This window comes from Hippopotamus amphibius, chromosome 1 (genome assembly GCF_030028045.1).
Source record: "Hippopotamus amphibius kiboko isolate mHipAmp2 chromosome 1, mHipAmp2.hap2, whole genome shotgun sequence".
In the NCBI taxonomy this organism is placed as follows: Eukaryota; Metazoa; Chordata; class Mammalia; order Artiodactyla; family Hippopotamidae; genus Hippopotamus; species Hippopotamus amphibius.
The window spans coordinates 6,229,279-6,243,563 of NC_080186.1; the positions used below are offsets into that span (position 1 = coordinate 6,229,279).

General features: G+C 40.0%; 1 protein-coding gene across 3 annotated transcripts in view; it reads right to left on the reverse strand.

Annotated features, from left to right (window-relative positions):
* The window catches only part of RERE (arginine-glutamic acid dipeptide repeats), a 410,456-nt gene that overhangs the window by 215,551 nt on the left and 180,620 nt on the right, over positions 1-14,285 (reverse strand). For 2 of the 3 annotated variants that reach the window (XM_057695296.1, XM_057695303.1), the window contains exon 4: positions 9,324-9,449. The exons of the other annotated variant lie outside the window; for it this stretch is intronic. In XM_057695296.1, the coding sequence (XP_057551279.1) occupies positions 9,324-9,449 (126 nt within the window). The remainder of the gene's footprint in view (positions 1-9,323; positions 9,450-14,285) is intronic. 3 annotated transcript variants of the gene reach the window in all.

The following is a 14,285-nucleotide window of genomic DNA, read 5'->3' on the forward strand; positions in this document are numbered from 1 at the left end:
CCTTCTGCTTTTGCATCCAAACTGTAAACTGTTGCAAGACCCTGGGGCAGGGCGGCAGCTCCATTCCATTCAGGCCTCACAGAAAGAACCAGTGCTATCAAGAGGCTGCAACCAAGGGCGGCAGCTCCCAAACGACCACACCTCCCGTCTGTGGCAATGAACCACTTTTCTGCTGTAAGATCACAGCAAGTTCCCCTCTAATAAAGATTCAAAGAGCCAAAACCCAGCATTATAGATCAGACACCAAATAAAAACATAATAAAACAGTCTCATGCTATGTGAGCTGAAAACCTGACACGCACATGTGTGCAAAATGGATGCTGCATGCGTCCCACAGGCCCAGGAGCATTAGAGCAGGGGAGGAGGAAGGTTAAGCTTGAGCCAGGTATTGATATCTAATCGCTAAAACCACAGCAGGAATACTCTCCCGGTCCCAGGATTCTCTCCCATTTTCAGGGGAAACAGTAGGCAAAGGGGAAAGACACCCAACAGTCACTTCCTTCTAAAAAACATCAGCATGCATACTGGCAATGTTTCTCTGGACTGTATTAAATGCTACCCTTCGTGTTGACGGTCCCATTCAGTCACATTTAATGTATTCCTTTTTTAAAAGTCCCTCTTTATCTGATTAAAAAAAGATAATGTGCTTTTTTCCTATCTTGTAAATGAAACAAACTATTAATTCAATGGTTAAGAAGCAACTTCTTAGAGCCAAGAACCACTCTCTGAGCACTGCAAACAAAAAGATGAGTAAGACACAGTCCCTTGCCCCCCTTTTTTTTGGCCTTACCGCCCACCTGGCATGCAATATCTTAGTTCCCCAATCAGGGACTGAACCTGCGCCTCGGCAGTGAAAATGCCAAGTTCTAACCACAGGACCGCCAGGGAATTGCCAACAGCCCCTTGATTTAACACTGCCAAAAAAAAAGATTATGCAGTTGACCCTTGAACAACATGGGTATGAACTGCATTGAACTGTGTGGATCTGCTTATATGCGGGGCTTTTTCCATAGATATACAGCCAGCCCTCTGTGTCTGAGGATGTGGAATCTGTGGATACAGAGGGCTGGCTACGGGGCATGCACCTCCACAGACACCGGCGTCTCCGGCAAGTCCTGGAAGCAGTCCCCGGCGAATACACCAAGGAGCTCTATGTACAAAGTAGCCACGCAGGATTATCAGGGATGCTGGCTGGCTGTCGCTCTGAGAGAGGAGCAAGAGATGGGGAGGTGGAAGCAGGAGAGGGCTAACTTTTATTCACTTCAATGCGCATCTTAAATTTTTTAATGTACTCATTTTCTGGATTACCTATTTTATAATCTCATTGAGAGTTTAAAGCTACATGATTTTGACTCTGAATGTTTACATACAATCAAAAACTAAGCAGTAAAACTATCATCATCAGAAGCTGGTACGTAAATAAGAAAAACCTGACCCACCACAGTGGTGCTGGGTAAGGGCCCAGTCACGACAGGGAGGTTTCTCAAGGACAATAATGAAAATGAAACTGGGAGAAGAACTGAGTCACCACAAGGAACCCAGCAACCCAAATGCGTCTCCTGGACCCAAATGATCTGCGCCACACACAATCAGTAACAAATTTACATCGAGTGGCTACTTCATTTCAGCGAAACATCACCACCCATTCTATCAAATTAATATGGGTAGTTAGAATTTTATTGGTTTTGTAGTTGGGTTTGAATTTATTTACAAATTGTCTCAATGCTGCATTCGGGATTTAAACATGCAGATTATACCTAATTTGCATGCTGGGTAAGGTAGGAAATTAACTAACATGGGAGAACCACAAAAACAAATTTTGTAAGGGCATAAAATACTGAGGCTTAAGAAACATAAGAGGTCCTGGAACTGTACCAAAAGTTCTACATCATGCAAAGGACACAATCAGAGCTGCATCTACAACAGTCACTGGTGGCAGACTTCCGTGTGCTAAAGCTGGCTGCCCATAAGAATATCCTGGGGAGTGCTTAGAAAAACTGTGGATTCCTGGGCCTCACTCCAGAACTACTGAAGTAACATTCTGGCTTTACAAGTGAGGAAACTGAGGTGCAGAGAGATGAAGTAACTCAATCACCAGTAAATGTTGCCAACATGAATCAAACCAACACCATTATTTCAACAGTAAAAATGTGTATTTTTTGAATCACGTCCATGATCTATTACTTCTAAGCAGCCTTTCTCTCCTCTGGAGTGTAAAAATGCAACAAAACACCATCACAGGTTTTTCTTCTTTGTACAAAAATAATGAAAATTCATTAAGTCCTTGTGTTGCTAAAAATGAAAAACACCGCGAGGGCTCAAATGTTCTGAGGGCTTCCTCCTCACCCCCCTCTATCTCCCTCCCTCCCTTACCTCCTTCCTTCCTTCCTTCCTTCTCTTCCTCCCTGCCTCCCTCTCTCTCTCCCCCTTTCTTTCTTTCACTTTACTCAAAAATCCCACATTTGAGTTAATGGTGGGTGAATTCTGATCTATTTTTCAAAGACAGAGTTTGAGGGAAAAAAAGAAGAGGTGCATCCCACAATCACCACAGTGATTCAGGCAAAAAATAAAACAGGTGCTAAGTGAAAATTGGATGACAAACAGGATCTACATGTTCTCAGTGTTTCTCCCTACAAACTACTTATCAATTACAAAGGGAAAGTTAATAACTTACCCAAGTGATCAAAGCTGCTATCTACCAACAATGTGACAAACTGGTATCCTGTGTCCTCTAAATGTAAGGCACTTAAGGACACGAAACCACTAACATAACAGCCCTGCCTAAACGCATAACCTATAGCTAATAGCTAGGAAGCAGCCGACCACAAGAAATTGACCTGTGCTCTGTACAAACATGCCAATGTCATGAAAGACAAAGAAAGGCTAAGGAACTGTTCCAGATCAAAGGAGACTAAATCGATGGTAAATAGATGTGTGGTGCTGGTCTGGACAGCAGGCCAGAAAAACAAATGGCTACAGAGGGAATTACTGGGATGTGTGACAAAATGTGAATGTCTATAGATTTGATTAGTATTGTATTGCTGTTAAATTTCCTGATTTTGATAACTATATAGAGGCTATATAAATGAATGTCCTTCTTCTTACAAAATACACACCTAAGTATTTAGGAGTAAACAGTTAAGATGTCTGCACTTTACTCTCAATTCAGAACAATGGAATACATTAGTGAGCCCAGAAATAGACCCACATAAATATGTCAGCTGATGTTTGACAAAGGAGCAAAGGCAACACAAAAGAGAAAAGATGTTTTCAACAAGTGGTGAACAACTGGATATCCATGTGCAAAACAAAATCAAAAACAAACAAAAAAACACACCTAGACACAAAAATCAAAATGGATCACAGACCTAAATGTAAAATGCCAAACTATAAAACCCTAGAAGAAGATAAGAATGAAATTTAGATGACCTTGGGTTTGGAGATGACTTTTTAGATTCAATACAAAGGCACAATCCATGAAGGAAAGAACTGATAAACTGGGTTTGTTAAAAAGAAAAACCTCTGCTCTGTAAAAAACACTGTCAAGAAAAGAAAAAGACAAGCCACAGACTGGGAGAAAATCCTTGCAAAAGACACAGCTGATAAAGAACTGTCATCCAAAATATACAAAGAACTCTTAACACTAAACAATAAGAAAATAAACAGTCCGATTTTAAAATGGGCCAGAGACACTAACAAAAGATACTCCACATCCTATGTCATCAGGGAAACGCAAATCCAAACAACACCAACATGCCACCAACAAACCTAAGAGAATGGCCAAAATCCAGAACGCTGACACCACCAAATGCTGGTGAGGATGTGGAGCAGCAGGAACTTTTCGTTCATTGCTGGTGGGAATGCAAACTGGCAGGACTACTTTGGAAAACACTTTGGCTGTTTCTTAGAAAATTAAACATACTCTTACCATACAATCCTGCAATCAGGCTCCCAAAGGAGTAAAAAACGTCCACACAATAACCTGCTATAATGGATGCTATAGCAGCTTTATTCATAATTGCTAAAACCTGAAAGAACGAAGGTTATCTTTCAGTAGGTGAAAGGAAAAACAAACTGTGGTACATCTAAACAATGGAATATTATTCAGCATGAAAAAGAAACCGTTATGCCATGAAAGGACATGGAGGAATCTTTTTTTCTTAAGCTCTTTATTGGAATATAATTGCTTTACACTCTTGTACCAGTTTTTGAGGTACAGACATGGAGGAATCTTAAGTGCATATCACTACATGCTGTGTGGTTCCAACTATATGACCTTCTGGGAAAGGCAAAACTATGGAGAGAGCAAAGAGATCAGTGGTTGCCAGGGGTCAGGAGGAAGCAAGGATGAACAGGCAAAGCACAGAGGATTTTTAGGGCAGTGAAACTACTCTGTACAAAGCTGTAATAGTGGATACATGGCATTAGAAAGCTGTTCAAACCCAAAGAATGTACAACACACTATAAGTGAACCCTAATGTAAACTATGCACTTTGGATGATAATGATGTGATAATGGCGTGTAGATTTGTCAACTGTAATATATGTACGACTCTGGTGGGGGATTTTGCTAATGGGGGAGGCTATTCATGTACAGAGGTAAGAGGTATGTGGGAAATCTCTGTACCTTCCACCCAGTTTTTGCTGTGATCTTAAAACTGCTCTAAAAAATAAAATCTATTTACAAAGAAAAAAAAGGAAAAAATGTCTAGTACCTAACATCTGATTTAACTGTACAACAAGAGATCAAAGATAAAAACAGAAAATGCCAACTTCCAGGCATTAGGGATAACAATTTCTAGACTCAGGAACAGATCAATTAACCTTAGGTGTATTACTTAACCTTGACCCCAGGCCCTTAGAAAAACTGAAGGCCTGATATTTATAAGCGATATTGTCACTAAAAATACTATGAGATACTAAAATGAGGGATAACATGACAAACCAAGTTAAGCTAAACAACCTGCATGTGCTGAAATCTCTTTGGCAATTTATATTAGTAAAACAGATTCTGGGGAACTTGTCAAGCCTGGGAACTCCATATATTTGCTTAGGTATTTTTCAAACAGTACAAAACAGCCCTAAAAAGGCAAGGTTGAAGGGCCTAACAGTGCCTGTAAGTAATAAAGGTGATGCATTATCCCTGAAAGAAAGGAAAGCTCAATAAAACTTAAATGTAATCATCACATTTCATACAGATCTATGGTAACAAAAAGACTGCTTAAACAGCAGGCAGTTTTTTAAAATCGTAAGGTTATTCAAATCTATGCCCTGAAAATGCGGCTTGATGCCCCTTTTGTAAAAAAAAAAAAAAAAAAAAAAAAAAAGGCAGATGAATATAATGGAAGATAGCCTTAAGAACAAATTAACTGGGACTTCCCTGGTGGCATAGTGGTTGGGAATCTGCCTGCCAATGCAGGGTATATGAGTTCAATCCTTGATCTGGGAAGATCCCACATGCCACAGAGCAGCTAAGCGTGTGTGCCACAGCTACTGAGCCTGAGCTCTAGAGCCCGTGAGCCACAACTTCTGAGGCCTGTGTGCCGTGAGCCCATGCTCCGCAACAGGAGAAGCCACCGCAATGAGAAGCCTGTGCACTGCAACGAAGAGTAGTCCCCACTTGCCACAACTACAGAAAGCCCATGCACAGCAACAAAGACCCAATGCAGTCAAAAATAAATAAATAAAAAAAATTTTTAAAAAAGGAACAAATTAGCTGACATCCAGCTTCTAAGGGAGAGCAGGATGGGAAAACAACTGCTTCAAAGGAAAGGAATTCACGTGGAAGCAGGGCATATATATGCTCACTAATACTAATTCTGGTCAATTGAGTGTTAAGAATTTTTTAAACTTGCTACATTAATCTTCGACAACTATTAATCATCTTTCATTTAGGGTAGATGGATTAACCCCTAAATTAATATACCATCTGTACTGGCAATTTTTCTGAAAATCAGTGGTTTAACACCTTTTGCTACAATCAAATATAAAAGACAATGCTTATTTTTGGCATACTTAATGGCAACTGGGGAGGCTACAGTAAACTCTGAAAAAGCAGTGTATCCTCAATACCTCCTAGATAGCTAAATAAGCAACAGGATGACAATTCTTTATAAGCACTAAGCAGATAAGAAATAGAATTAACTTTACTTCTAAAACAGCGTTTTATAAAATATAATTATTAAACAGTACCAAAAGTCCCAAGTATGAGAAGTACCAGTATTAGAAACGAAACTTTAAAATGATAAATGCCTTATATAAGCAAAAAATAATACTGTTTTAACACAGGCTTGAGACTCAGTCAAAAAGTTTAAACTAGATTATAGCTCAACCCACTATTACAATACTGTCTTACTTATATATATATATATATGTTAGCCATTCCACAGAGGTCTTAAACACACAAAAAGATATGGCTAAAAAATAAAAATGCTAAATAACTAAATACCCGAGTGAGGAGTACTGATTTTCTAGTAAGGAGAGGACAGGTACAGCCAGCAAGCACTCGCCACAGAGCTGCATCCACGACAGTGGAAATGAATGTGCATTTCAAGTCCCCTTTAAACGGCTGCACCTTCTCTGCTCTGGACAGAGCCTCAGTCACACCAGTTACACCCCCCTGATATTGGGAGTAGCTGGGGGTGCCCAGTCTGGGGAGGATCTGGGCAGTGCTTTCTTTGCCTTCTCACCTCCCTCCCACCAACTACCCGTAAATCAGTTCTTTTTGCTAGGAGACATTCCAGCTGACAGATTCTGAGGAACAAGTACAAATGTTGCCCTTTCAGTGCAAATACTTTTAAAATGAACAGATAAAAATTAATAATATTAAATCCTATGAGTTGATACCATCATTTGTATAGAAACAGAGATCACATATACCTGAATATGCAAAGAAAGTTAAATTATGATGCAATCAATGCTATCCTATAAAAACTAAATTAACAAAAATAGTCTATTAGGGAAGACATCTGGTGTATCATGGCAGGAAGCGTTAATGATATTGTCTGCAACCCTGTAATCAATTTTCCCTCCCAGCAGCTCTCTCATTACACTGTATTAGATCTGCGCGCCTGCAGAATTTATGAGAGAGCTCCACACATGGAGGGGCGCTCTGCCAACTGGATCCGACTCAGATCCAGCTCAAAGGCCTCTGGCAGCGTGGAGCGTTGTTAAAGAACAATCAATATGTTAGCTTCATGCAGCAGCATCTTGACTGAAAGAAGATTTATCATCTTACTACAGCATCTTCTCCAACCGACATGTGATGGTATCTGAGTGCACCACCAATCATGAACTTACTTAAATCCCTAGTGGATACATACTCTTACTGCTAAAAAAATAAATACTAGTCACCACTAATGCTAATATATAAAGTTTACTAAAAATCAATGTTATTATGGGCAAAACTTGAAATCCATGCAGCAAATCCTGCTTAGTGAGTATTGCAGTAAATGAAACAGTCTAACAATTACATCCACACTGATTAGAGAATAAAGATCATATTGGCCTGAAAGATAAAACCATCTCAATTCATACACACAAACACACACACACAAACACACACACACACACAAGATGGTAACTGGTAAAGGCTGAAGCTTTTGAAGTAGGCAGTCAAGTTGGGACTCTGCTAACTTGCCCTTTAAGATGTCAGTACCTCTCCAGGGATTAAAATTAGATTTTTATCCACTACATTGGGTTTTATCTTCCACTGTGAACAGCTATTATATCAAGAATTTTAAGGCTTCCATAATGTGAACCTTTTTTCTGGTCTAATTCTTGATAAATTACAGCAGGAACTATCTAAACATGAAAATGTTGTGACAATTATTCCTGATTTTATTACAATTATTAATATCCCATCTCCATTGTCTTGGTCCTCTTCATTTTATGCATGGATGACAATCCTAGCCATCTAACTGGAACTTCTACAGTCTTTCCCCACTCCACGCTCTCCCCAGTGAGTCTTCTTACACAGAGATCTGCAGACTGGCTTGCCTGGAATAAAAAACCCGCAAAGGCTTTCTGCGGCCTAGCACATAAAATCTTACGTTGTCTAACCTTAAGATCCTCTGTGATCTGGCCCCATTTTGCATCCCCACCTCTGCCTCCCAGGACCCACTAACCTGTGCTCTTCTTTGATGTCCTGTGGCATCTTCTCACAACTCCCAGCTTCACCAGGTTCATTGCCTACGTTGCTTATAGGGACAGGCTGACCTAGAGGGCTCCTCCACTCTGCCTGCCCACGTGTTACTGGTGTATCAAAAACACACCCAGCTCCTCAGTTACCCACCTACCTTCCAAAAACTTTCCCAAGTGCTGCCACAGCCCATGTGGAGCACTCTTGCCTCCTAGTCTCAAGATACTAATATTCTCCACGGCAACTGAACAAGTTATTACATACTGCCAGTATATGGAAATGTGCGTGCATGTGTGAGGACTCTTCTCCTGTGTTATTTTCGAATTGAGCATGAGTTTGAGCCCCACGGTCAGATTACATAAAACAAGAGAAAGACAGGTCTTAAACTTCTTTAGTGATTAATAGCAATCAATTAGAACAATAAACACCTGTCTTTCAGAAAACTTGAGCATTAACTCCTCATAATGGAAGGGAAATAAAGACAGGTATGTATATACAGCTTTCAGAAAAGGTGAGACACATGGCACAAAAATGACCCTCGTGGATCACTGACACCAGGCCCTGTGCTCCAAGGGATAAAGCGCTAAGACATTTCATCCTGCTACACCTCACCTGACGCCCCACATCACCACCAGGGAACAGAGGATTTACCAGGGTACAGCGGAGAGCACTCCATCTACACCCCAACCCAAGCCTTTCAAAACATTTATTCTGTGTCTGGCATTGCAGAAAAGCCCAGCTACCTCTGAGCAATACTCTACAAAAGGTCACCTGAGAGGGCAGCACCCCAAGCAGTGTAGATTCACGGGTCACGCATCCCAGTGACCCTGGGGAAAGGCACATTCCACACGTGGACTCAAACTTACCCCCTTTCCCCCACTTCAGTTGCCAACATCCATACTCGCTGCTGATTGCCAGCTCCTGCTCCTTGCAGCAGCCCAGCATGCTCTCTGCTGGTGCCAAAGTCCCTACACCACCAAACCCCGCTGGCTTCTGGAACTGTCCTAGAGGGGTAAGGCAAGTCCCGTATTTTGCTTCCTCTGTGCATGTACTTGTTACTCCTTTAAAAACACATACAATACAGCACATTTTTAAAGGGGCTCTGGGGAGGGAGGTAATAGTCCTATTTTATACCCTATGGGATATAAAATATTGATAGCTTTTAAAAACGGGATTCTCCTTACCCCTACAGGCCCTCTCCCGGCTTCAGAAAGATGCTGTGGTGGCTGTGATGCCACCGGCAGAGAGCATGCTGGGGGGTCACACAAAGCAGGAGTTGGAGATCTGCAACAGGCCTGGGAGTTGTGGACCTAAAAGAGAAAACAGTTTTAAGTTAACATGCCCAATGTCCTCTCACACCCTGGTTATTAGAGGCACTCAGCACACAAGCAGGTGTCTGCACAAATCCTTTAGCAGATGGCCTCTGAAACCTCAGAGGAGCTGTTCTACAGCTAGTGTTCCGCTCTGCGCATGGGTCAGAGCTGTCTCCTCACTCCAGCGTGAGCAGACACATGAGCCTGCGGCTCCACACTTCCATGTGGGCCTGTCATAAAGCAGTATGGTGTGTGCCCCTCAAAACAACCAAGTTAAGATGTGACACAGTGTCAAAAGCACAGTGACAGAAATGCAATGTCAGATAAACATGACTATAAAATGAACCACCAGTGGACAAACTGAGCTTTCAGAAGAGTTTCTAAAGGAGAGATGCTAGAGGCATAAGACATGTACTTCATAAGGAAATGCTCAAGGTATTGGGGGCCAGAGGAGCCTCAAAGAAAGATCCTACCATTTTCTCAAAGTCCTAGTTTAATTCTGTAAAGCTAAAGTAAAGGTAAAATACAAAGACTTGACACCAGAGGGAAAAACAGCACCGTTCAAACAAGCTTGCATTTGTTTGAATCACAATACCCAGAAGGTAAGGATAATGAACAGGCCGGAGCATAAAGTTCAAGAAAGACATTATTTCTTACTGGGGCAAAACCAGTTTGGTTTGTACCAGCGGTTTTTTTGTTTTTGTTTTTGTTTTTGTTTTTGTTTTTGTTTTTTAAGAAACTTTGAAAACGTTTAAAACCAGCAAAAGATTAGAGAGCAACTTCTGAAAGCCAGCACAGTCCTGATAAGTATCAAAAAAGTTACCTAAGATAATAGTTTGAATATGTTTCTTTTCAAAAACTCTAGGGAGTACATAACATTTCCCCAAACCTAACCAACCTAATTTCATGTTGGGTTTTTTGTTTTTGTTTTTTTTGTTTTGTTTTGTTTTTTTCATTTTTTTTTCATGTTTTCAATAAACTAAAGACCCCATAAAATCCAAATACTTATGCAAATTTCTGTTCTTAAAATTGTTTTTAAATTACAGATAAGCAAACTTTCCATATTAAATCATCTTTAGGAAGTCCTGTTACATATAATTAATTTCAAGAGGCTAAGAATCACTCTCTAACAGCTCCCTATAGGCCAAGATTTTAATATGCTCCACTGACTACTTATTTTTTTTATGTCTCTTTGAAAACAAACAAGTAAGACAAATCCCAAGAAAAGGAGCTAATATTGGGAATGTCTTTATCACGATGCTTTCCTTTTCTTTTCTTTCTCCGCAGATGACCCACACAGTATGCTTTCTGTGCGGTCAGTCTCCGACTCTCACTGCCCTGGGGACAATAAACCCATGTGGTCTACACGGATAGCAGGTGTTAGTAGCCATAACCTTCTCCACCACCACCTCCCCGCCCCCCCCCCACCCCCACCCCGGCAGCCGCTTCCAGGCCGGCTCTGCAAACTTCAAACCAGAGATTCAACTGTGCTCTAGAATGTACCGTATACACAAGACTTTTTAATATAAGCACCAAATAAAGATGAACTTCTGGTTAATCTCTTGCACTAGGAATTAAGCCACTCAGATCATTATTCACGATCATCAAATCAAGGGTTTTAAACAAAAAGACACCCAGGAAAGCATTTTTAAGCATGTTGGCATTATTTAATATGTAAAAGTTCAAGTGACTATTAAAACATTTTAAACATTAAAAAAAGGCATCATTTCAAAGCATTTCATTTTTCTTATTTATGAATCAGAAAACACTGACAGCATCCCAGTTGCCCTAATTTTCTTTCAAATCTTCTGTGTTTTTTTCTTGTATAATTTTGAGTTGGTCCCTAACACAAACATCCACATATACACACATTACAAGTTTCCAGTTCTAAGAAATTAGAGTTGGAATGACAAGACTTTACCAGTATTCTTGCACACTAGCTTTACCTCTGCAAAAATCAAACTGTCTCAAACTTTAAGTTCCTTTTTTTAAAAATTAGAATACCTAGAGTTTTCTGCATTGAAAAAATTTCACATATAGAGAACAGGTTTAGCATTAAAATAGCATTTTTAGATAAATACTTTATGGAAGTAAATATAATTAAACATTTTCGGTGATTTCGTAGAGTCCTAAAATACAAATAAATTAGGAGAAAATGAACTAGCTAACTTCACAGTAATCGTGAACTATTAAAACTTTAAATCCCATGAGGCCTACAATGACTGCCAGTCACGAGTGAAAACAGACCACTGAGAAGCTAAGAGAAAGGGGCCAAGAAGATGTTCCGAGATTATTTATTCCCAAAGCCTCGCTCTGATTTTCACTTGTGTCACCACTTCCTTCCACTTATAAATTGACACTCATATCATGCGAAAAGGTTGTGGTGATTCAAAATAACTTTCAACATGACTGTCCCATAACTGGGGTGGAGGTGGGGGGCAGGCGCAGCAGATGCCCGACAACGGCGCATCTGACTGTGCCCATCAAACTCAGGGCTAAGCTGTGCCGTCCTACTCAAAGTTACAACTTCCGATTCACAGGTAAAAAGGACATTTGGTCCTTGCACACCAATATTTATTACTGGTGCTTACTCCAAACACAGCATGGAGGAAGCCCAATACCCCATCACAGTTTATCACAATGCTTACCGATAGCAACTAAGCAATCACAACTTTTATTTCAAAGAAGCAGGGGGGTGGCCTTCAGAAGAATACTCTAGCACCAAACCAGTAATTCAAACCTTTTCCCATTTTTTTAATACTTTTTTAAAAAACTGAAATACAGATGATGTACAATATTATATAATGTACGGGTGTACAATATAGTGACTCACAATTTTTAAAGATTATACTCCATTTATAGTTATTACAGAATATTTGGTATATTCCCTGTGTTGTACAATATATCCTGTACCTATTATTCCCCTCTCCCTATCTTGCCCCTCCCCTCCTTCCTCTCCCCACTGATAACCACTAATTTGTTCTCTATACCTGAGTCTTTCTTTATTATAGTCACTAGCTTGTTGTATTTTTTAGATTCCACATATAAGTGATATCATATTTGTCTTTTTCTGTCTGACTGACTTTACTTAGCAAAGTACCCTCCAAGTCCATTCGTGTTATTGCAAATGGCAAAATTTCCTTCTTTTTTCCAAACTTTTCTTGACCTAAGAATCACTGTATAAGAGCACCGTGGCACTGATGCACCCACCCAACAGGTGAGAATAACTAAACTAACAAAAAGGAACAACTCTTTTTAAAGAACTGTTTCTGCTGTACTTTCCATTATCTAAGTAACATGTAACCACTCTATAAACTGAAAACACTTGATAACAAACTTCAAGCTTTTCACTTCATTATCCAACACTACACTCAAGTCACAAACCTGTAACCAAGTGGTACTGACCTTTTTATAGGGAATGAACAAAGAGGGTAAAGAGGAAAAAAAAAAAAAAACAGACCTACAAATAGACTCAATGCTACAGGCCTAACTTGAGGGACTATTAAAAACATCAAACGAGAAAACAACCACTATTTCACACAGAAACAACCCATCACATCCTTAGGCAACTCTCACATCAGCTGGCCTTCTCCAGGATGTTTACATGTAGACTAAACCCTCATTTACCTTTGCTAAGTCACTGATACAGAAAATTCAAAACAGAATATAATAATGCCTAACAAAGGTTATGACGTTGGCTATACTCACATAAAGTTCCTGAATAAAATTTTTAAACTGAAAGTATTTTTAGAATTTTATCATTTAAGTATATAAAATACTACACACTGTCTGCTAACTAAAGGTAAAGAAGCAGATCTCTCTGGCCTGTTCAATAACTGTATCAAACTACTACTAAAGTTTTTTGAAAACTTTAGTCAATTTTTTCCAATGAAATGTAACCTCATTCAATATTCAGTAAATATTTAGTATGGATCTTATACGGGTCAGGCAACGTATATACACTGATGAATAAAACAGACGTGGTATCTGCCCTTGCAAAGCTTAAACCTAGAGCACCAACGGAACGTCAAGGTCATGATCATCCCATGGCCGAGGCACTGCACTACGCACTTTGTCGTCTTGCTCTTTTCATCTAAAAACAGCTCATCTGCAAGGTAGGTGCTTTATATCCCAACTTTATAAGTAAATAAAGCAAGGTTAGGAGGGTTGTTTCTTGCCCAAGGTCATGGAAGATAGCAACTGACAGAACAGATCAGCTGATGTCAAAGTTGAGCTCTCAACGCATGCACTCTACCATCCCCCAACTCAGTCCCAGAATAACATCTAAAATTCTGAATCAGCCATGTTCAAATCAGTGTGGATTTCCTGTTCCCCCCACCCCACCAAAAGTTTTCAATACAAGGTTGACTTAATATTAAAATAAGTGCCCATTTCCTGAATGTCCATACACTGTACATTCTGGGCTGAGGGGTCACTATCAGCCAAGCTGGGACTCAATAACTGGTAACACTCAAATGGTAATTAACTCACTGTGTGCACACGCATATGTGCACAAGAGTGCGTGTGAACGAAAACTCCTTTATCTCCCAGCATGATCTAGGTAAAGGTCTCTAACAAGAAAACAAGAAGACACAATTATTTATTCTCAGTAAGTTTTCATTTTAAAGAAGGAAAAGCAGCTTCTTACTTTTAATACGCTTCTAAGAAACTCAGTTTGGTGGAGAGAGGGCAATTTCAATAGTAAGTGGAACCTAAGCTGAAGCCCCTGATTGCTGTACTGCAGTGATCAGCCTTTGGGGTAGGGTTTTGGGTACAGACCAGGAACTAGGAAGAAATTTCAAATGTTCACCCCCCACAACTGCTCACATTTGA